This window comes from Peromyscus eremicus, chromosome 8a (genome assembly GCF_949786415.1).
Source record: "Peromyscus eremicus chromosome 8a, PerEre_H2_v1, whole genome shotgun sequence".
NCBI lineage: Eukaryota > Metazoa > Chordata > Mammalia > Rodentia > Cricetidae > Peromyscus > Peromyscus eremicus.
This window is the reverse complement of record NC_081423.1, coordinates 89,020,850-89,045,187: the sequence shown is the minus strand read 5'-3', so window position 1 is coordinate 89,045,187 and position 24,338 is coordinate 89,020,850. Positions and strand designations below refer to the sequence as shown.

Here is a 24,338-nt window from a genome sequence, read left to right as displayed (position 1 = left end):
AATGATGTTAGTTTTGATCCTTTTTCCTTCTTCCAGTGCTGCAGTTTGCGCCCGGGCCTTCTGCCAGGCACGCGCTCACCACTGAGCAACATTTCCAGCTGCTTTGTTTCAGCACATAGATGCATGTAGATGCTTCCTAATTGATACATATTGAAGTTAAAAAGAAAAAATACAAACCATAAACTGTTGAATGAAGTGTTTTTGTGCTCCGTTGTGTGTGGGTATATCTACTGTGGGGTAGATTCAGTAGGCAAAGAGAATTTCTTGATTTTTGCCATATTGCCTTTTTTGAAAAACAAAACAAAACAAAACAAAACAAAACAAAACAAAACAAACCCAGCCCAGCGTGGTGGTGTGCTCCTTTAGTCCCAGTACTCGGGAGGCAGAGGCAGGTGGATCTTTGAGTTTCAGGACAGCCTGGGCTATATCAAGAGAGACCCTGCCTCAAACCATGAGTTCTTTTAATGTTCTGGCCGGGATGTTTGGTATGTGTATAAGGTAGTTCATGCTTCCTGCTAGACCGTGAGGAGTCTGGAGGCTTGCTTTACACAGTGTTTGTTACGTGGGAATTAAACTACTGATCTACTGCCTCAGTTATCCGTTATCCTGTATTCCAAAGAAGCGGAGGGACAAGATAAGGGAATTTATTCACAGTTTTGGCCAAATGGAGGAGGGGGAAGAAATCTAATCTCCTTCCCACAGTGCCAGTGGCCTATTCAGAATTTGTAGAAAGCCAGGAGACAAAGGCAGGACGTAATGTAAATGTAACTGTGGGTTAGAATGATTTGTTTTTTCCTGGGTGGGGGAGGGAACTGGGTCTACACCTTCTCTGAAGGGCTTATTTAAATCTCTTCTGAGTAAAATAGGGTCTTACAAGTCTCCATTTTGAAAGAGAAAAGAGCATTTTGTGAGAAGGTCCCGCCCCGTACCTTGCTGGCAAAGTTCTTTGTCCCTAGGTCCACTCCTTTAATAGGTGGAGGTGAAGCTTTTGCTGTCTGTCTTCCTAGGAATTTTGCAAGTGAAAAAAGTTAATTGACTGAATGAAGGTCAAGAGTTAGTCTTACTAGACTATTCTCCTGCCCTGCCCTCTCCTGCTGATTGATCACTGCTACAGACTAGACTTTAGCTTCAGGGACTTGAAGAAAACAGTTTTCGTTTATTGTTTTTTTTTTTTCCTTTTCTTTTTCTGAGACAAGGTTTCTTTGTGTAGCTTTGGGACCTGTCCTGGAACTGTAGACCAGGCTGGCCTCAAAGTCACAGAGATCCGCCTGCCTGTCTCCCGAGTGCTGGGACTAAAGGTGTGTGCCACTGTGCCCATCGAAGAAAACATTTTTAATTTCGTATCTGGATATCTACCTGTTGTGTGCACCATATGAAGAGAAGAAGAAGAAGAAGAAAACGTGGGAGAGTTCCACCACGTGAGTCCTGGGATCTAACTTGGCGGCAGGCGCCTTCACCTCACTAGCATCAGGGACTTTATATCTCCTTTCTGTTCTTTTCTTTTCTTTTCTTTTCTTTTCTTTTTTCCAAGACAGGGTTTCTCTGTGTAGCTTTGCGCCTTTCCTGGAACTCACTCTTTAGACCAGGCTGGCCTCGAACTCACAGAGATCCACCTGGCTCTGCCTCCCAAGTGCTGGGATTAAAGGCGTGCGCCACCACCGCCCGGCCTTTCTGTTCTTTTCTAAGATTTACTTATTTTTATTTTATGCGTATGAGTGTTTGCATGTATGTATGTGCACCATGTATATGCCTGGTCCCCACAGAGTCCAGAAGAGGGTGTCAGATCTCCTGGAGCTGGAGGTACAGATGGTTGTGAGTCAACATGTGGGTTATAGGAATTGAACCCAGGTCCTCTGGAAGAGCAGCTATTGTTCTCAACCGCTTAGCCATCTCTCCAGCCCCTTCAGGGACTTTCTAACAGACATGTTCAATAAGCAGCTGAGGAACGTAGAACTTGCTCAAGAAGCCGTTCTTTAGATGTGCTAACTTAGGGGCAGCAGATGAGTACCAGTCACACACTGAGGACACGATAAGACTAACTCAGTCATTTTGATGCTTACTACATGGTGGTTCTGAAGGGTGGCCTCAATGACACTTGGATCTCTGTCCTCCTAGTTGTCATCCTCCATGGGTGTGTCTGCATGGGGGAACTGCCTTTCTCATTATGAATGGCCTGCATCCTTGTCTGGCCAACAGGGACCAGATTTTCTTTCACAGAAAGTGATGGCTCTGTTCTTCTCTTAAAAATCTGTTCTCAAGATACTTGGAGGTTGGGGATACATTGTATACCTTGAAAACCCTTTGTTTGTATTCTCTGGTGCTTCCTTTTCTCTAGGACCTTGTACCACTTTGCTTTTCAGGTAGAAACCTAGGGAAGGTGCTACAGAGCAGTTAAAAGCAACTCAGTGTCATGGTTAATAAAACTTAGTTATACAGAAATGAATTTAATCAATTTCATTAACATTACTTTTCAAAATTAGAAACTTACCATTCCACAGATCCCAGAAATTAAGTGTAATAGAAACAGTTTAGAAGTAACTTTTTTCTTTCTTTCTGTCTTTCTTTTTTTTGAGACAGGGTTTCTCTATATAACCCTGGCTGTCCTGGAACTTACTTTGTAGACCAGGCTGGCCTCGAACTCACAGAGATCCGCCTACCTCTGCCTCCTGAGTGCTGGGATTAAAGATGTGTACCATTGCTGCCCTGCAACTTGTTCCTTTTTAACAAGTATTTCCTTTTAAGCTTGTGTATTTGTATATGATTGGGGATGGGGCATGCCACAGTGTGCTCTTTTTTTTTTTAATTATTTATTTATTTATTTATTTATTTATTTATTTATTTATTTATTTATTTATTTATTTATTATGTATACAGTATGCCTGCATGTGTCCCTGCAGGCCAGAAGAGGGCACCAGATCTTATTACAAGTGGTGGTTGCTGGGAATTGAACTCAGGACCTCTGGAAGAGGTCACTGGAAAAGCAGTCGGTGCTCTTAACCACTGAGCCATCTCTCCAGCCCCACAGTGTGTTCTTTGAGGTCAGAGGACAACTTTGGAGTTCATCAGATTTGTTTGGCAAGCATCTTTACATCTTTTGCTTGTACTGCTTATTTACAAAGTAGGGCTGATTGTCGTACCTCAGACATTTAATTTAAAGTGTTAAATGCTATATGTGAACATGTTACAGACCTAAGTTCTTGGTGTGTTTGTATGTGTGCGTGCCCAAGTATACAGAATATGTATGTATGTATGTATGTATGTATGTATATACCCAATGTGTGTGTGCAACACAGAATGTGTGTACATATATAGATAGATAGGCAGGCAGACAGACAGACAGATCTAGTGCGTGGTCTGTGCGTGTACACAGAATGTGTGTTTATACATAGATAGAGACAGCAGACAGCTAGATCTAGTGCATGGTCTGTGCGTGTGTGGATGGATGGATGGCCGGATGCAGTGCTTGGCCTGTGTGCACTTAATTGGTTGCTTAAAAGTTACAGCCCTTTGTGGCCTTCCCAGCCAAGACACCTTTCTCCTCTCGAGTGCTGGAAATTTTCTGTTCTTTTGCCTCCTTTTCCCCACCTGTCCCGGGCCTGTACTTGACCAGCTCCCTGCAGGCAGTACTGTCGAAGGGGGCACACTGGGAATTTTTTGTTGGTTGTGAGGTGTCTGGCTGATTCAATCTGAGATCGGCTGCCCCACCCACCCAGTGCTGGTCACTTTATATGAAGGTAGCTAATTTTTTTCATTTATATTTTGTCAAATTCTTACCAACACATTTAAAAAGACCAGGTACTTGTAGTTAATTCTTAGGTAATTGAGTATGCTTTAAAAGGATTGAATGGAACCTAGGAGTGGTGGTGCACACCTTTAATCCCGGTTTTGGGACAGCCAGAGCTACACTGAGAAACCTTGTCTTGAAAAAACACAAAAGCAGATAGATAGATAGATAGATAGATAGATAGATAGATAGATAGATAGATGGGAAACTTTGGATTTAGATTTTTTTTTTTTTGTATACTTAACAATCAGAACTAAATTACTGTGTTAGGTATGATGACTTACACTTGTAATTCCAGCTATAAATGGACTATATAACTCCAGGCTAGCCTGGGCTACAGAGTAGGGCTGTCATAAAAATGAAAGAACTAAGTCATTGAGCTTTATTTCATTGTTGTTGTTGTTGTTGTTATTGAAACTCTGCCTCACTATTTAGACCAGGCTGTCTTGGAACTCACAGAGCTTCACCACGTCCTCTGCCTCCTCCTGAGTACTGGGATTAAAAGGAGCATGTGCTCTCACACAGGCTGGTGTTATTTTTGCTATTTTAATAATTGTGGGGATGAGCTGGGTGGTGGTGGTGCATGCCTTTAATCCCAGCAATCGGGAGGCAAAAGCAGGTGGATGAGTTCTAGGACAGCCAGGACTGTTACACAAAGAAACAAAACCAAAAAAAATTCTGGGGATGAGCCCCAGCCTAGGCATGTTAAATGCCTACCACTGAGCCATACATACCCTTTAACTCTGATCTTGGCATTAGTGTGACTTGAGTGTTGTACAAAGTTTGATGGCATGTTTGTAGGAGCAAGGTGCCATATTAACCTATAATGATATCGTGTCTTTATTTACAGGTAGGCGAAAACCAAGAGTACATCGGCCTCGCTCTCCAATATTAGAAGAAAAAGACATCCCACCCCTTGAATTTCCGAAGTCCTCCGAGGATTTAATGGTGCCTAATGAGCATATAATGAACGTCATTGCCATTTACGAGGTTGTGCGGAACTTTGGCAGTGTGTTAAGGTTGTCCCCTTTTTGCTTTGAGGACTTCTGCGCAGCTCTGGTCAGCCAAGAGCAGTGCACACTCATGGCAGAGATGCACGTGGCGCTTCTCAAAGCGGTTCTGCGCGAAGAGGACACATCCAACACCACCTTCGGCCCTGCCGATCTGAAAGACAGTGTCAACTCCACCCTGTATTTCATCGACGGGATGACGTGGCCAGAGGTCCTGCGGGTGTACTGTGAGAGTGATAAGGAGTACCATCATGTTCTTCCTTACCAGGAGGCAGAGGACTATCCATATGGACCAGTGGAGAACAAAATCAAAGTTCTGCAGTTTCTAGTTGATCAGTTCCTGACGACCAATATTGCTCGGGAGGAGCTGATGTCTGAAGGGGTGATCCAGTACGATGACCATTGTAGGGTCTGTCACAAACTGGGAGACTTGCTTTGCTGTGAGACGTGCTCAGCTGTGTACCATTTGGAGTGCGTGAAGCCGCCTCTTGAAGAGGTGCCGGAGGACGAGTGGCAGTGTGAGGTCTGTGTGGCACACAAGGTGCCTGGCGTGACTGATTGTGTTGCTGAAGTCCAAAAGAATAAACCGTATGTTCGACATGAGCCGATTGGATATGACAGAGGCCGCAGGAAATACTGGTTCTTAAACCGAAGACTCATAATGTAAGTAGATCTGGCCATCATTTTTGTACTTATTTAGAGGGAAAGTGTTTTCCTTCATGATTGCCATAACAGTTGTTGATGTGGAAAACTTGTAATTTAATAAGGAATTGTAGTTAATGACTTTTGAGATGGAAGGAGTATAGGCATTAACATGGTATTTTAGAAATTGGGAATCGAGCTGAGTTCGTGAGAGATGTAGACTGCATACCGTTCATTTCGGCGTGCAGAGAAAGAACCAGTGTCCTGGGTGTGATTCTGCGAGCCTTCCTGCAGCCACTGAGAGCTTAGCACCGGACTTGTGTGAGGTCTGCAGCCTCCTCTTTAGTTTGCCCCCGTGGCAGTTGCATGGCTCAGCTGAGCAAACTTGCCCAAGCCTGGGCATTGGTTGTTGGTTGCAATCCCCCAGGAGATCCCAACACACGGAGGGTCAGAGTCTGAGTCTTGTGATTTCAAGAAACAGTTTGGAGTTAGGCTTGTGGGGCAGGCAGATCACAAATTCCAGGCATGCTCTGCTCTACAGAGTGCATTCATGCTAGCCTGGGCAATTTAGCAAGCCCCCGTCTGAAAATAAAAGTAAGAAGAGGCTGAGGATCTAGCTCAGTGTAGAGTGTTTGCCCAGCATATGTGAGATCCTGTGTTTAGTCTCAGGACCACAGAAGTGAACAATGGAAAAGAAGCTTCCGGCATCAGGGGGCAAGTGGGGTCATGGAGCACTTTGCTTAGTCTGGTCAGAAAGTCAGGCAGTGTTGAATTCTGGACTGCATATTGAGTTAGAAACCTAGTAGAGGGCATGGACCACCTGGTACTTTGAGCTTTTACACTTTTGAGGCTTTCTTCCAGTTCTGAGAATTAGGTCAAGAGAAGATGGATGAGACGAACTTCAGGGTGCTGTGTGAGGGAGAGTGATGCTCTCTGAGATCTGACACTTGATTTATTATGTAGTTTATTGGTTTAGTTTGCAGGAAACCTGTGGGATTGTCTCCAGGTTGTGTAGGTATCCAGGGATGGGCACTTGTGTGGGTCTCTCGTCACCTGTTGAGTACTGGGTTGGCATTTGTCCTGGTGGTCAGGTCCTGTGGTGCTGACAGTGTCTGCTGGCCCTCCCTCTCCTGAGCCCTGCTGGACTTGTCCTGTGCCATCACTTTATTGGACACTGGGCTGTTTTTGTCTTTGATTTTTCTTGTCTTTCCTCACCAGTTTTCCTCTTTGAGGTGTGTGTGTGTGTGTGTGTGTGTGTGTGTGTGTTTTATTTGGACGGAGTCTCATTATGTAATTAGTCCTAGCTGGCCTGGAACCTACTGTATAGAACAGACTGGCCTCAGATTCACAGAGATCCAGTTGCCTCTGCTTTCCTTATATATTTTTTTTTTTATATTGATCTCTAAACTCTATGTTTTACTTTTTCTTCTACCATGTATTTAATTTTTAAAAATTTATATGTGTGAGTGTTTTGCCTGTATGTGTGTCTGTGTACCGTATGCTTGCAGTGCCTGTAGAGGCCAGAAGAGGGCGCACTTCTGTAACTGGAGTTACAGAAGGCGTGAGTCACCTTGTGGGTGTTAGGAACCAGTCCTGGGTCCTCTTTTAGAACACCCAGTGCTCTTAATCCCAGAGCCACCTCTCCAGTCCCCATACTTTCACTCTCTCTCTCATTATCTATCATCTATTCCTCCATCCATCCATCCATCCATCCATCCATCCATCCATCCATCCAATCCATGTTTTTAAAATGTTTGTCTGTACTATGTGTATGCCAAGTGCTTACAGAGGCCAGAAGAGGGCACTGGATCCCCTCGAACTAGATTTAACAGACAGTTGTAAGCTGTCTTGTGTGGTGCTGGGAATTGAATCCAGGATCTCTGCAAGAAGAGTACAACACCACTGCCCCAAGAAAAAAGGCCAGGTGTGGTGACACACCCCTTTAATCCCAGCACTGGGGAGGCAGAGGCAGGCAGATCTCTGTGAGTTATAGGCCAGCCTGGTCTACATAGAGTCTGTCTTTAAAAAACAAAACAGAACAAAAAACAGCCAGGCAGTGATGTTGCACGCCTTTAGTCCCAGCATTTAGCAGAGGCAGGTGGGTCTCTCTAGTCCAGCCTGGTCTACAGACCAAGTTCCAGGATAGCCATAGAAACCCTTTCTAGAAAACAAACAAAACAAAAAGCCCTCCAAATCCTCAAAAAAAAAAAAAAAAAAAAAAAACCACAAAAAAAAAACATGCTTTTAATTGCTGGACTACCTCTCCAGCCTCTTATTTTTTATTTGTAAGAGCTCTTTTGTTCTATTACTATTTGTAAAAATAACAACCTTGAATCTTTATTAAAAAAAAATGATAAAATCCTGATCTCACTTTATGGATATAGGGTTTTACCTTTCTGAGGATATTATTTTGCTTTCTTGAGACAGGGTCTTCATAGCACACAGGCTGTTCTTAAATTCACATCAGTCTTCCTTCTTTAGCCTTTCATGTGTTGGGATTATAGGGTGAGTCACCACACCAGGAGCTGTTTGGTCTACTAAGGTCTAGGCTGGGTGCTGGGATTACAGGTGTGTGTGTGCGGCCACGCCCAGGTTCTGAGTAGTCTGGAATGTTTCCTTCTCTGTCATTGCATGATTTAACTTCTTCTGAGCTGCTTCTGCTGCTCTTTGTTCGCTCTTTTCCCTCTGATGGCTTAGTTTTAAGCTGTTGGCTAAGACTGTGCAACGAGCAGCTGATTGGAAGCTCTAAGCACATGGGGGCCGAATCAACTTCCAGCTTGACCATGGGTGACAGTCACAGTGTGTTAGGAAGGCCTTGCTGTCTGTGTCCTTCCTTCGCTCAGTTACTGCAGCTGGGGCTTGGGCCTGAGCGGGCCTTTTCTGTGTGCTTGGAGCACACTGGCACTTAGAAGTAGGCCACATGCACCGTGCCTACAGCATTTCTGGTGTCACTGGAAGGAAGCCTCAGGTCCCTGAACGTACTCACGCCAGGCCTGGGGGCTTCTGAGTCAGAGAACTGCAGCTCTGTTGGATTTTCTAGAGACCAGACCTTTGGTGGCTTGAAGAGGAGAAGAGGGGTGGTCTTTAGGAGTATGCGTAAACAGCTGCCTGCCGGTTGTGTTTCAGAGCTGCCCCACCCCCACCCATGCCCACAGCCTTGCCCACACTCATGTCTTGCGTGTGTGGATTGCCATTCTCAGCAGCTGGCCTAGGGATTGGGCTTTCTAGGCTTTTCACGGTTGTAGTGATCACATGACCACCTGCTTTCAGCTTTTTAATTGTTTTTCCCCCAATCCTGAGTTTGTCTTTTTAAGAAGGTTCTTTTTGGTTGTTTTGTTATGTTTTGAAACAAGTTATTGCTGTTTGTGACAAGCTGGCTGGAACTTGAGATCCTCCTGCCTCAGCCTCCTAAACGGTCGGGTTATGAGCCATCATGCCAGGTGTTCTTCAGCATAGTTTTTTGTTTTGTTTTGTTTTTCAAGACAGGGTTTCTCTGTGTAGCTTTTGGAGCCTGTCCTGGAACTCACTCTGTAGTCCAGGCTGGCCTCTGCCTCCCAAGTGCTGGGATTAAAAGGTATGTTCCACCACTGCCCAGCAGCGTGGTTTTTTAAAAAGTTTTTTTTTGACATTTATTTATTTGTGTGGAGGGCAGGTAGCCTGTATGCCACACAGTGCCTGTGTGGAGGTTAGAGAACATCTTTTGGGAGTTGGCTGTTTGCTCCTACTGTTTGGGTCCTGGGAATCAGCTGAGGTTGTCAGAGTTGGTGACAAGCAGCTTTTCCTACTGAGCCTCACGCCGGCCCCTTGCTTGGCCTTTTAGATGTTGGTTTTCACAGCCTGTTCCTGAGCAACTCTTTCTGTACAGAGACTAAAGGCATGTGGAGATACAGCTTGACGTCTTTGAGGCTGACAATCAGTGGCCTAGGTCTTCTTTAGATTTGGAAAGCTGTGAATAGTAGCTAATTACTTAGATTAAAAATAATCCAAAGCCACATTTATTGAGCATTTTATATACAGCTCAGGACATTGTCCTGAGCATTTTATATACAGTTCTTAAATTAATCTTTACAACAATGCTGTAATATAGGTCTATACCTGCCTGTAACTTACAGATGTGAGACTAAAGCTAAGGGAAATTATGTAACTTGTCCCCAACACTCCATAGCTGTTAGCAGGTGGGACCTGAAGTTGTTTATAAGAATGTTTCTAATAACGGTTAGAGTATACCCATTTTGACAGCTCACAGCTACCTGTAACTCCAGCTCTAAGGGAGCTGATACCTCTAGTCTCTGCAGGCATTGAAAACACACACACACACACACACACACACACACACACACACTCACACTCACACAGAGGATTAAAAATTACAAGAAGCCGGGTGGTGGTGGTGCACGCCTTTAATCCCAGCACTCGGGAGGCAGAGCCAGGCGGATCTCTGTGAGTTCGAGGCCAGCCTGGGCTACCAAGTGAGTTCCAGGAGAGGCGCAAAGCTACACAGAGAAACCCTGTCTCGAAAAACCAAAAAAAAAAAAAAAAAAAATTACAAGAACAAATGTGTTTTTAAAAGGAGATTTTCCTAACTGTGCTGCAGTCTAGCTTCTAAACATCACTTTGAAAAGCCTGCAAGTTGAGTTATTTTAGCTTTTAAAACCAGTGCCATGGGGCTGGAGAGATGAATGGTTCAGCAGTTAGGTGCTAGCACTGACTGCTCTTCAGAGGACCAGCACCCTGCCTGTAGCTCTCTAGTTCCAAGGGGTCTGACGCCCTCTTCTGGCCTCTTTGGGCACTGCATACATGTGATATAAGGCAAAACACTCATCCATACACATTTAAAAAAAAGTCTTAAAAAACAAAACAAAACAAAATGAAAACACATATAACTGGTTTTTGTTCTGTGCTCACAGAGTGTGTCTGAGAGCTTTTATATTTAGAAAAAAGATGCTTTTAGAAAGCACCAACTAAAATTTAACATTATTGCTTTTAGTCAGTAACTTAAGCAGATACACTCAGATAAAGCAGATAACATAAGACTTAAAGGAAAGGACTTACCAGTGTGAAAGTGAATATGCATGAGCTTTGGAAACCACAGGCCTGAAGGACTTAAATTACACTTTTAAGCACTTGTGGATTAATCAGTCACACATTATTGATGAAGTTAAATAGTCTCTTAGTGGAACAGCAAATTTATTCATTTAACTTTGGTTTGGAAATAATGTTTTATAACATTGTATTTAAATATTGGTTTTATCAGCTCTCATGTCTCAGATTTAATTTCTTGGTGCATAGGCAACGAACACAGAATTTAATGATCACTTAAACAAATATGGATTGTTCTTTTAGGTTTTGGGTGTTTTGTGTGTGTGTGTGTGTGTGTGTGTGTATTTGAAAAAATTAGATTTACTTATTTTCATGTGTATAGGTGTTTGCCTGTATGTATGCGTATCATGTGTGTGCTTGATGCCTGAATAGGCCAGAAGAAGGCATCAAAATCCCTTGGTGTTTGAGTTAGCTGCCATGTGGATGCTGGGGATGGGACTCTGTTCCTCTGTAAGAGCAATCAGTGCTCTTAAGGTACTGAGGTGTCTTTTTAGCTCTTGTTTTGTATTTTTGAAACAGGATTTTCCTAGGTAGACTATGGTGCTCACAGAGATCATCCTGCCTCTCTCTGCCTTCCAAAGGCTGGGATCAAAGGCATGCACCACCAACCTCCCTAACAGTGTTTTTAATGCTCTGATGTTTTGAGTATTTTCTGTGTAACATCAGTGAGGAATCTTGAAATGTTATAGTGATACTAAATGTTTGTGTCAACAATTAGAATCGAACCTAGAAGAATTTTGCATCATTTATGAAAATTCAATTAAAATGCTTTCAGGTTAAGTATCCTCATGGTAGAATGTATGGAGCAGCTTGGGAAGGGTTCAGGGTCATGTAAACTCTTCAGTCAACTCACTGTAAGTGGAGGGTAGGCATATGTTTTCCCCTGGAAGGCCAGAAACTGAAAATCGGAGAGGCCCTGTTGCTCATAGTAGAGGAAGTTATCTGAAACAAAGCCTGTCAGTGAGCAGTATTTTTAAATTACAGTATTAGCAATTCATAGACGTTTTCCCATCATTGCATTTACTTAGTGAGCATTAAAATATGTTAATTGTATAGGTTAGTGGCCTGTACAATGAGAGAGCAATTCTGTATGAATGTATACCAGATGCCATGTCCAGACTAGATTTTAGGAAACTCCTAATCATCCTCCCAATTCTGTTCCCTGCTTATTAGCTGAAGTAGTCATTTGTTTGTTTGTTTGTTTGTTTTCGAGATAAGGTTTCTTTGTGTTGTGTAGCCTTGTCATCCTGGATCACACTCTATAGACCAGCCTGACATTGAACTCAGATCTGCATGTCCACCAACTCCCGGTGCTGAAGTAGTCTTTTTAAAACTTTCTTTCAAAAAAAAATTTTAAAGCTTTCTTTCCCCCTTGAGATAGTCTCTTGTAACCTAGGCTGGCCTTGAACTCTGTGTAAGGCTAAAGATGATCTTGAACTCCTGATCCTTTTTTTGTTTTTGTTTTGAGACAGGATTTCTTTGTGTAGCACTGGCTGCCCTGGAACTCATTCTGTAGACCAGGCTGGCCAAGTCACAGAGATCTGTCTGCCTCTGTCTTCTAAGTGCTGAGATTAAAGGCATGCACCACTACCTAGTTTATGTATTATTTTTAAGGACTTAATTATTTTACATGTGTGGGTGCTTTGCCTAGATTTGTGAAAGTGCATTTTGTGGTGCTTGAGGCCTGCAGAGGTCAGAAGAGGGTGTCGGGTCCCCTAGCACTGGAATTACAAGTGGTTATGTGAGTGCTGGAGATGGAAATGGGATCCTCTGCAAGAGCACTCAGTGCTCTTGACCACTGAGCCATCTCTCCAGCCCCTTATTTTTATTGTAAGTTTCTGTGTGTGTATGGCTGCAGGTGCCCATGGAGGCCAGAGGTGTCTGAATGCCTCAAGGTAGATTTTTAGGCAGTTGTGAGCCATCCAACATGGGTGCTGGGAACCAAACTCAGACCCTCTGCAAAGATAGAATGCACTTTTAACTCTCTCCGGCCCCCTTTACCTGTTCTAATCCAGGTAGTCCCACAACAGTACGTTGTTGGAAGAGCTGTCAGGGTTTTCAGTGGTGAGGGCAGAGGAGGGTTTTCAGTGGTGAGGGCAGAGGAGGGTTTTCAGTGGTGAGGGCAGAGGAGGGTTGCTTCTTACCCAAGATCCCACAGCTTGGGGTAGAGTCAGGATGGAACCCAGAGGGTCTGGCTAGAGGACGACGGCTCCTGACCTGGTGGGTGCTGGTTCTGTCAGACAACAGTCAGCGTGACAACTCTAGTGGGAATGAAGTCAGTTCTGAAGGCGGGAAGTCAGATCTCAAGGTGTCAGCAAGGCTCTGGGAAAGAGACTCCTTTCTTAGCCTTCCTAGCTTCCAGCGCCCAGGTGGTCCTTGGCTGTTGACAGCTTAAGTGGACTCCCTTTTTTCTATCAAGTGCCCAGGATTTTTCTCTAGCCTCTTCCCCATAGTCAATTCCAAAGCCTCGTATTTTAGGATGTTTTACAGAACGAAGATTTGGGCATCTGCTGGGGCTGCTCTGACAAAACACTATAACAGGACTTTACTGAATGGCTCAGCATCCTGCATCCCGAAGCCTGAAACCCAGAAAGCCAGACTTGGCGCCTTCTGAAGGCTCTCGGAGACTGCCTTGTGCCTCTCTACCTTGGACAGACTTGTCACTCTGTGCTATTTCCTACACCACCTCCTTTCCTCCTGTAGAGTCACTAGTCAGTAGAGTCCAGGATGATTCTATCTCAAACCCTGTAGGTAAATACATTTTCCAAACAAGGTCATTCCGAGGTTGTAGGTAGACCTGCATTTGGGGGCCAGTATTCAGCCCATTATAGGGTTTCTTACTCTTCTATGGATTTGTTGAGAGAAGAAACTAGAAACTTAACCTGTGAGTCACTTTCACATTACTGTTGAGCTTCGTAAGTCAGTCCCACTTCCTGTGTAGTCTAGGGAGGTGTCAAGCTGTAATATGTATATTTGCTCATGGTTTTACTTAGGCAAGAACTGTTTTCTTCTCCCTGTCTTCTTCTGTTACCCTGTGAAGTGGTGGGGACACTTGGCAGTGAGCACCCTTAGAGTAGCCGGGCCAGTGAGCTGGGAGAACTCACCGGCCTTGGAGGAACAAAGCTTCCACCAAAGCCAGGTAGATTCATTGTGTATCAATGCCTTTTTTTTTTTTTCTTCGAGACAGGGTTTCTCTGTGTAGTTTTGGTGCCTGTCCTAGATCTCTCTTTGTAGATTAGGCTGGCCTCGAACTCACAGAGATCTGCCTGGCTCTGCCTCCCGAGTGCTGGGATTAAAGGCATGCCCCCCCCCCCCCCCCCCCCCCCCCCCCCGTGGATCAATGCTTATTTATACGGGAGAGAGGTCACTCTGAGAGTTAGGACAGAGGTTTTGATTAGATAGACTGTCAGTAACCCCAGAGCACCCGTGTGAACAGACACCGTGGCTTTGACAGCATCAGCGGTCCGTGTTAGAGTATTTCACCGCTACGTTTGTGATGAATTTACTCTGCTTCCAGAAAAAAAAAAAGCTAAGTCAGTGAGAATATTATGTTTTTTTGATGAGCAGAATAAAAGATTCTTGCCAGCACCCCGTTTTTAGAGAGGCTTACCAGCTTACTCTCCTGGAGAAATGACCAAGGGAGTGAGGATGAGGAGCCGGAGGGGTTTGCACATGCGTGGCGGAAAAGAGGAAGTGGAGTAGAAGTGTAGGTGCTGTGAGCATTTGAAGGCTTTGTGCGGAGGAGGTGTTAGATAGAGTTCACATCTGCTAGCAGACAGACGCAGAGCTAACTGGTGGAATTACTACAGCTTTGAGTAATTGCATTATAAGTAAAAACTTACTAAAAGTGGTGGCACGCACCTTTAATCCCAGCTCTCAGGAGGCAGAGGCAGAGGCAGGCGGATCTCTAAGTTCGAGACCAGCATGGTCTACAGAGAGAGTTCCCGGACAGCCAGGACTACACAGAGAAACCCTTTCTCAACAAACCTAACAGTTGTCACTACAAGCAGCTGAGTGTAGAGTGGATTTCTGCCTGAAGCAGTTAGTGTGTTGTAGAGGGGGAATTCCACAGAGACCAGAAGAGAGTGCACATAGGGATCCTTTCAGGAGGTGGTGGCTTGCTTGAGGAAATTGACAGGATGGGAGCTGGAGAGATGAGCACAGTGGCTAAGAGCGCTTGCTGCACCTCTAACAGAGGGCAGAATTTGCTTCCTAGCACCAGGTACTAGGAAGTCTCCTGTGTCTCCAGCTCCAGGGGATGGGATGCAGTCTTCTGGCCTTCACAGGCACACACACACACACACACACACACACACACACACACACACACACCATAAATAAAATCTAAGGAATGGACAGAATGTCCACTTAGTTAAATTTCTTCCTTTTATACCATCTTATTTTCATAATTGTTTACCGCTCTAGTTGTCAGTGTGAACCTGGGAGAGTGGAGCCTAAAAATGAGGCGGACTAACCTCTCATGCAATAGCCAGCGTTATTCAGAGAATTAGACAATTTATACTCTCGAGGGTTAAGAGTCACATGAGTAAAGTATCCAATCACAAGGATAAGCCTCATGTGGCGGCCCATAACAAAAACATGTTTTCCCTAAGGGGCTTATAAACAAATGACAATAGTCAGTTGTAATTAATAATCTGAAGTAAACTCACTCCTACCCAGTACACCTGGGAGGATCACAAAAGCACATTCCAAGAACAATTCCACATTTTTGAAGAAACTAAGGTCACAAGACTAGTCTTGTTTTCTTGGAGTTTTCTCATAAGCACCCTCACAAGAACCCATTCCTGGACTGTGTTCTGATACATAATGAAGCCTTATACTCCCCAAGTATGCTTTCTATCCCCCAAACTTAATTCTTTAAAAAAATTACATCTATTTATTTTGTATCTGTGTCTGTCTGTCTGTCTGTCTCGGTCTCTCTCTTTCTCGTGTGTGTGTGTGTGTGTGTGTGTGTGTGTGTGTGTGTGTGTGTGTGTTCAGAAGATAACTTGGGAGAGTTTATTCTCCTTCACCATGTGGATTCGTGGGATTGAACTCAGGTCATCATCATGCTTGGAGACAAGTGTCTTTAACATCTAGGGCATCTAACTGCCACCTCCTTTTTTTTTTTTTGTTTTTAAAGATTTATTTTTAATTATGTGTTTGTGTGTATCTGTATGGGTATGTGTACAGGAGTTCAGTGCCCATGGAAGCCAGAAGAGGGCATCAGATCCCCTGAAACTGGAGGAGAAGCAGGTGATTGTGAGCCACCTGGTGGTAGGTTTCGGGACCAAACACAGGTCGTCTGCATGAGCAGTTCGCGCTCTGAGCCGCCGAGCAGTACACGCTCTGTGCCGCCAAGCCGTCATCTTTAGCACTGCCCCTATAGTTTTTAGGCAGAGTGTTTTTCCTGCTCACTGAGACATGTAGATGCAAGCCACATAGCTCTTGTCAGTTGGGGTATGTTTTGAGAAAAGCATCATAGGTAAGTTGGTCTCCATTGGTGTGAATGTCATAGAATGTACTCTCTAAGATGATGTCACTGGGGTGCATCCTTGTATAGGGTCTCCATTGTCTGTGTTCCCTCAGTGGACTTGAAATGCCATCTTGTGAATGACTGCTTCTGAATAAAGAATAAACACTTAAATACCTATAAGGATTTGGAGTGTAGCCCAGTTGGTAGAGAGCATGCTTATCATGCGTGAAGCCTTGGGATCGATCCCCAGTGTTGCGTAAACCAGGCACAGTGGTGCACACTTGTAATCCTAGTGCTCAGGAGTGGAAACAGGGAGTTCCAGGTCAGCCAGGTTACATGACGGGAAAGGGGAGAGAGAGAAGGGGTATGGGGGGGAGGGGTATTGGGGGGGGGGAGAACCAGCTAACTTCATAACAAGAAAGCTTTAAGATTGAAATTTTAGAAAACAGATAGGGGCTGGAGAGATGGCTCAGCAGTTAGGAGCACTGACTGCTCTTCCAGAGGTCCTAAGTTCAATTCCCAGCACCCACATGGCAGTTTACAACTGTCTGTAACTTCAATTCCAGGGGATCTAACACCTTCACACCAATGCACATAAAATAAATTTTAAAATATTTAGAAAATAATAGGGTTATTTATAACTTTAGGCAGTCAGAGCTTATGTTGGAGCTCGTTAAGCACGTGGCACTGTTAATTTTTGACATGGCATTGTGTTTAAGAGCTTTTGGTTTTGTTTTGTTTTGTTTCTCCTGGAACAGTCTCTCTGTGTAGCATTGGCTGTTCTGGTACTTGCTCTTAGACCAGGCTGGCCTCAAACCCAGAGATCCGCCTGCCTCTGCTGGGATTAAAGGTGTTCATAACCACTGCCCGGTGTGTTTAAGAGCTTTTAATAATCTTTCTGCTGTGTAAGAACTCAGGGGACTCAGTCCCTGGCCATCTTTGCAGCTGCTCCTGGTTGAGGGCTGTCCTGCCCTCAAGACAGGAGGATGGTGGCTGCAAAGAAGGTAAAAAGCTCTGGAGACGATCAGTTCTAGGCTCCATATTGTTACAAAAAGTAGAAAGTACGAGCTGGGACAGACAGACTCTGAAGCTGATCAGATAGGCAAAGCCAAGCTGGTTATCCTTGCCATCAGCTGCCCAGCTATGAGGAAATCTGAAATAGGCAAAGCCAAGCTGGTTATCCTTGCCATCAGCTGCCCAGCTATGAGGAAATCTGAAATAGAGAATACTTTGCCATGTTGGCCAAAACTGGTGTCTATCACTACAATCAATGGCAATAATATTGAATTGGGCACAGCATATGGAAAATACTACAGAGTATAGTATGCACACTGGTTATCATTGACCAAATGATTCTGATTACTAGAAACATGCCCAAACAGACTGCTGAAAAGTAAACCAGGCCGGGTGGCAGTGACACACGCCTTTAATCCCAGTACTCGGGAGGCAGAGAGAGGCGGATCTCTTGTGAGTTCGAGGCTAGTCTGGTCTACAGAGCGAGATCCAGGACAGGCACCAAAACCACACAGAGAAACCCTGTCTCAAAACAAACAAACAAAAAAACAACAACAAAAAGGAAAAGTAAACCAGGAAAGTTTTTCTTTAGTGAAACTTTGCCAGAGCTCATTTAAAAAAAGAAAAAAAAAAATCTGGGCAGTGGTAGCGCATGCTTTTAATCCCAGCACTCAAGGCAGAGGCAGGCGGATCTCTATGAGTTCAAGGTCAGCCTGATCTACAGAGTGAGTTCCAGGACAGCCAGGGCTACACAGAGAAACCCTGTCTGGCGGGTAGGGGGAGAACTTAGTAGTATCTATTGGAGCAAAATGAAGAGTAGATTTTTAGAAATTTTGTGTTTATGACAAATAAAAACCAGAAAGCAAAAAGTGTGGGGGGAGCTGGGGCGATGGCTCAATATGAAACACTTGTTGCCTAACCTGGAGGCCCTGACCTGAGTTCAGATCTCAGCACCCAAGAGCCATGTGCGACTCTCTGTGCCGTAACCTGTGCACTGTGGGCAGTGACAAGAAAATCGTGGGGCTCCAGGTTCAGTTGTGAGCTCCTGTCTCAGTGGGTAAGGTGGAGCTTATGGCGCAGAGTGCCTAACTTTCACCTGGAGCCTCTGCACACAAGAGGATGCACATGCTTGCTCATATGCCAAAAGAAGGAAAAATAGTGTGCATGTTAAAAAAATATTTGGTAATTGATATATGATTAATATATTCCTTTCAGAATTACTGAATGATACATTTCTGAAATTCTTCTAAGTTTCTTCTGCGTTTATAATAATAATAATAATAATAATAATAATAATAATAATAATAATAATAATATTTTAATTAGTCCTATAGTGGCCTAATGGCAGTGGCTGTTTCCTGACTGTATAAGTAAGGCACATAGGTGGCTTGGAGAGAGTTTGTCACTGCCATGCCATCTATCTCAAGGGACCGAGCCCATTCTGAGCCAGATCTTTTACAGTTAGTGATGTTGAGCTCTCTACACTGATTGACATTCCTAGACCCAGGTCTGTGTGTGTGTGTGTGTGTGTGTGTGTGTGTGTGTGTGTGTGTGTGTGTTTCCCCGTCCATCTGTCTGTCCGTCTGTCCATGGTAATGCACATATTTGTGTTGATGTCCTCCTCTGTTGCTCTCTACCTTATCTCTCACTGAATTTGGAGTTTGCCATTTAGTAAATAGGCTAGCTAGCAAGCCCTAGGTACCACTTCCCTCCACCCGAGAGGCAGTAGACCTACCTGGCCTAGAATCTCAGACATGTGTAGGTGTGTACACATGCTCATGGAGGCCTAAGGTTGATGTCAGGAATCTTCCTTCATCTCTATCTACTTTACTCTTTGAAGTATCATCTCAGTCAAATCCGGAGGTCAGTGATAGAGTTAGCTTCTAGTCTCCTTAGCCAGTTCATATCAAGGTTCCCTTTCACTTTTTGGGCTAGAGTTACAGGTAGGCCACCATACCCATTGGAATTCTCTGGTTTGTGAGTCAGGTACTTTAATAACAATCCATCTCCCAACCCCTAGGTCTTTTCATTGAGCTCAATTCTTTCAGGTCTATCACTTTCCAATTGAGCACACAAGAAAATACGATTCTTGTGTACCTCATGTATACTCCTGAGTTCCTTTTGAATGGGAGAAAAAACTTCATGAGGTATAATCCTCTTTGTGGGGGGGGGGCGCAGTGTTTATCAGGTGTTTAGTTTGTTTTTAATTTTTTGTGACAGTCTCATATAGCCCGGACTGGCCTCAAAATCATGTATGTAAAGCTGGCTCTACTTCCCAAGTGCTGGTATAACAGGTGTGTCCCACCACTGCCAGCATTATGGGATGCATTCTTTTTTTCTTTTTCTTTCCTTTTTTTTTTTTTTTTTTTTTTGTTTGTTTGTTTTTTGAGACAAGGTTTCTCTGTGTAGCTTTGGTGTCTGTCCTGGGACTTGCTCTGTAGACCAGGCTGGCCTCGAACTCACAGAGATCCGCCTAGCTCTGCCTCCAAAGTGCTTGAATTAAAGGCGTGTGGCCAGGATGCATACCACTTGCTCGAGGTGGTAATGTGCCTTTTTTTTTTTTCAGTTAGTGACCATCTCCATTGAAGTTTCCAGTTCCCTTAGATGTGATGGAACCTCAGGAAAGTTGGCAGGAAAGGAAACTGTCTCCTCCCATTTGAGCTTTCATTGTCTTTAAGAAGAAAGAAGAGCCAGATGTTCATACACACCCTCAGTCCTAGCACTGGGAGCCAGAGGCAGTGAGTTCAAGGCCAGCCTGGTCTACCTGGCAAATTCCAGGTCAATCAAGAATACACAGTGTGATCCTGTTTTAAAAATAAGTTGGGGCTGGAGAGATGGCTTAGCAGTTCAGAGCACTTGCTGCTTTTTCAGAGAACCCAAGTTCAGTTCTCAGCACCCACATGGCAGCTCACAACCGTTAGTAGCTCCAGTTCTAGGAGATCCAGTATCCTCTTCTAGCCTCTTTGGACACTGCATGCATGTGGTACAGTTACACACTGTCTTAGTTTGGGTTTCTTTTGCTGTGAAGAGACACCATGACCATGGCAGTTCTTATAAAGGAAACGTTTAATTAATTGAGGGGCTCGCTTACCGTTTCAGAGGTTCATTCAATTATTGTCATGGCAGGGAGCATGGTGGCGTGTAGGCAGAGGTGGTGCTGGAACTGAGAGTGCTACATCTTGCAGGCAACAGGAAATCAACTGACTCACTGGGAGTATATGAAACCTCAAAGCCTGCCCTCACAGAGACACACTTTCTCCTGTGACACACAAGGCCACACCCACTCCAACAAAGCCACACCTCCTAATAGTGCCACTCCCTATGAGATTATGGGATTATGGAGGACAGTTACATTCAAACTAACACACACACACACACACACACACACACACACACACACGAACACACACAGAGGCAACAGATACATAAAATAAAAATAATAAAATCTCTGAAAAGAAAAAGGAGATAGATGATTCACCGGTGTTGAATCTGGGATGGTTCCTACAAGGACCTGAATTTAGTAAAGCCCCCATCATGGTGGCAGTGCTTCTAGACCGTGCAACAGTATGAATGTGCTCTCTCCTGTGGTTTCCCAAGCTTTGAGACTTCTGAAGGCTCAGGGTGAGGAGTCTCAGCACGCTGCTGCAGTAGACTTGCTTGAGGTCTGGGTGGTCCTTGGCCAAACCCTCGGAGCATGGCTCTGGATGTTAGCATCATGTTTCCATTAGCTGTTTAGGTGTTTGCAAGTGGCCTCTCTACTCACTAATACTGAAAATTGTTTTTCCCAAGGAGCAAGAGCTCAGAAATCCAAGTAATTAGAGACTGTTTGGACGAAACCGAACTCAAGCTTCAGCATTAGTCTTCATGTCACACAGTTGAACTTGTTGGGTAGATGTTTATTGGTAAGTGCTATCGTGTCTAATGTTTTCCCCTCGCTGATTTCACAACAGAGAAGAAGACACAGAGAATGAAAATGAAAAGAAAGTTTGGTACTACAGTACAAAGGTCCAGCTTGCAGAACTAATAGACTGTCTAGACAAAGATTACTGGGAAGCAGAACTGTGCAAGGTTCTAGAAGAGACTCGAGAAGAGATGCACCAGCACATGGACATAACGGAAGATCTGACCAACAAAGCGCGGGGCAGCAACAAATCCTTTCTAGCGGCAGCTAACGGTGAGGCGGGTTCTTGCTTGATTGTTGGGAGATTTGAGACAAGCTCTTGTGTAAAACATGCTGAGTTAAGATGTCCAACTTACGTATGGTTTGCTATACTCTATATGTCATTTTTTTCTACAGTGATCCTATCCATGCTAATGCAAATTAGGGTGCCGTGTTTTATTTCTTGCCTTAGTCACGGATTGTACCCCCTGCCCCCCAAAATCATTTATCTCTTGTTTATAACTCAGGATGGGTTTAATTATTATATAGCCCAAGTTGGCCTTGAACTCATGATGCTTCTGCCTCAGCCATCAGAACGTTGGGACCGTGAGGGGTATTCCACCTTTCTTAGCTCATTTGTATCCTCCTCACTCTGTTCCTTCCATACTGTAGACAACTTTAAGAGAACATTCTATTTATTTCAGGCAGCTAACCCTCACCCCCACACAGAACCACCCGGACACACTTCTTGTTTCTGTGTCCTCGGCTTTAGACAGCATCTTTTAGACAACTATCTTGAGTACCAAAAAGGTGCTTTTAGCTTGTGAGTGCCAGGGATCGTAAGCTAGACAGGTACTCTATTACTGAGGTGCGCCCTCAGTCCCTTGTAGAGTTTTTCTGATTCTGGAAGATGGTCTAGATAACCATAGTTTAAGAAATAAAACAAGTGAAGGTGGAGAACCCTGAAGGAAGGAAATACAGACGGGGACTGCCGAACTCCGAGAGGAGCATTGTGTTCCTTTGTCTTTGTAAACTTGGCTTGTTTCCCGTGAGGATTTGGGTTAGTAATTCTGAAACTGCTTTTTCATGGCCATCCTTAACCAACCACTGGATTCTCTGTGAAGAACATAGCCAGTTTCTCAGTATGAGAAATTATAAAACAAGCCTGGGAACAATGATGTAGTGAACCAAAGACACATTCGCCTTCGTCATCCGTGTAGATACAGGAATCATATGGACATGGACTAGGGTGCAGGCATTTCCTGTTGTTATGAGACTCAGATTGTGTGGCTTCCAAATATCTTCTATTCATAAAGAACAAAGATTTGGGTATAGTGACACATGCCTTAATTCCAGCACTTGGGACACAGAGGCAAGTAAATCTCCATGAGTTCAAGGCCATCCTGGTCTACAGAGTGAGTTCCATGACAGCCAGAACTGCATAGTGAGGATCTCTGGGGGGGGTGGGGTGGGGGATAAGATTCCTAGGAGAGATGGTCGATTATAGAGCATGGACAGAGGAATAGAAAATCTTGAAATGTTGGATTGTAGGGATGTGTTGAATTGGTGGGTGGATACAACATATGAAGTGGACAAAGAATTCTGAAAAAAGTTCTCAAAGGTCAAATGATGGAACAGTTTAATGATATTTTGAGAGTGGTGTGGGGCCACATGCCTGTAATCCCAGCTTTTGGTGGGTAAAGGTGGGCAGAGATGGCTCAGCGTGAAGAGCGAATGTTGTTCTTGCAGAGGACCCCGGTTCATTCCCAGAACCCTCATTGTGGTTCACAACCATTCACAACTCCAGTTCTGATGCCCTCTTCTGACCTCTTAAGAGCACCGAGCACACATGGTGTACATGCATACATGCAGACAAAACACACAGACATACATAAAATAAAATGAGTAAATTTTTGTTGTTGTTATTTTCTCAAGAAAGGGTTTCTCTGTGTAGCTCTGGCTGTCCTAAACTCACTTTGTAGACCAGGCTGGCCTCAAACTCAGAGATTTGCCTGTCTCTGCCTCTAATAGGCATGCATCACCATCTCTTAAAATGAATAAATTAGAAGAAAAAAAAAAGAAAGTTCAAGGCCAGCCTCAGACACAGTACTGAGTTTGAATCTAGTCTGGGCCTCATGACATTCTGCCTTAAGCAAGCAAACAAACAAGAAAAGGTACTTCAATTGGTAGATGTGATAGCACATCCTAGCTACTCAGGATGCTGAGGCAGGAGAATTGTAAATTTCAGCTCAGTCTGGGCCTCATAATAATCCATCCCAAAAGATGTATTTTATCATAACACAGAGTCTGGCTAGTATCCATGTGTCCATACTGGTTTCCCTTATGCTGGTACCGTGCCATGCTGTCATCCTGACCGAGCTGGAAGAGGGTATGCCTGCCCTTAGTTAGGCCCTTAGTGGCTTTCCGAGTAGTCATGAGGCCTGAGAAAGTGTTTCCATATGGGCCTTTCTGGTTGTTTTACACTGGAGGAAGCAGGCTCAGGGAGCAGAGTCACCTCAGGTCTATACTGGCTTCCAGGTCTGTTTTTGATCATTGCACTGTGCTGTATAGACTGAGTCTGTGTCAGTTTGGAGTGTCTGTCTCATGGCAGTGCATGTGACAGTGATGTCCAACAAGTCTCACTTAAAATAATTTATTTAGCTTTATTTTATGTGCATTGGTGTGACGGTGTCAAATCCCCTGGAACTGGAGTTACAGACGGTTGTGAGTTCCCAAGTGGATGCTGGAAATTGAGCCTGAGACCTCTGGAAGAGCAAACAGTGCTCCTAACTGCTGAGCCATCTCTCCAGCTCCTCAGGACTCAGTTTTTTGTTTGTTTGTTTGTTTTGTTTTGTTTTCGTTTTTTGAGACAAGGTCTCACTATGTAGCCCTGGCTGTCCCGGAACCTGCTGTATTGACCAAGCTGGCTTTGTATTAGAGATCCACCTGCCTGTGACCACTGAGTGCTTGGACTAAAGGTGTGCACCACCAAGCCCAGCAAACATTAAAATTCTTAAGTGGCATTTGTTAGTAATTTTGTATTTGAAAACAATTATATCTGTTTTTCATTATAGAAGAAATTTTGGACTCCTTAAGAATCAAAAGAGGGGAAGATATTGACTGTGACCCGAGCCCGGAAGAAACGGAAAAAGACAAGAATGAGGTTGACGCTGACAACTCCAAGGATGCTGAGAAGAGCAAGGAGGAGTCGGAGGAGCAGTCCCTTGAGAAGGACGGGGACGGCAAAGTCCTGGGTGAAGAGCCTGGGCAAGGAAAACCTGAGGGTAAAAGAATTACTTGGTTTAAAAGAAATATTTTATTAGCGCTATTTGTTTGAAACCTCCAATTTTACTTGCAAAATAGAAATGTTAATTTTTAGGGCAAACAGCTATTTTTGATTTCTAAAGATGTTTAAGAGAGTCTCCCTTGTAA

General features: G+C 44.2%; 1 protein-coding gene across 8 annotated transcripts in view; it reads left to right on the top strand.

The window, feature by feature from the left end:
• Bptf (bromodomain PHD finger transcription factor) overlaps positions 1–24,338 on the top strand; it is a 108,901-nt gene that overhangs the window by 20,195 nt on the left and 64,368 nt on the right. For all 8 annotated transcript variants that reach the window (XM_059272008.1, XM_059272005.1, XM_059272006.1 and 5 more), the window contains exons 2-4: positions 4,635–5,457; positions 20,977–21,200; positions 23,981–24,190. In XM_059272008.1, coding sequence (XP_059127991.1) covers positions 4,635–5,457; positions 20,977–21,200; positions 23,981–24,190 — 1,257 coding nt within the window. The remainder of the gene's footprint in view (positions 1–4,634; positions 5,458–20,976; positions 21,201–23,980; positions 24,191–24,338) is intronic.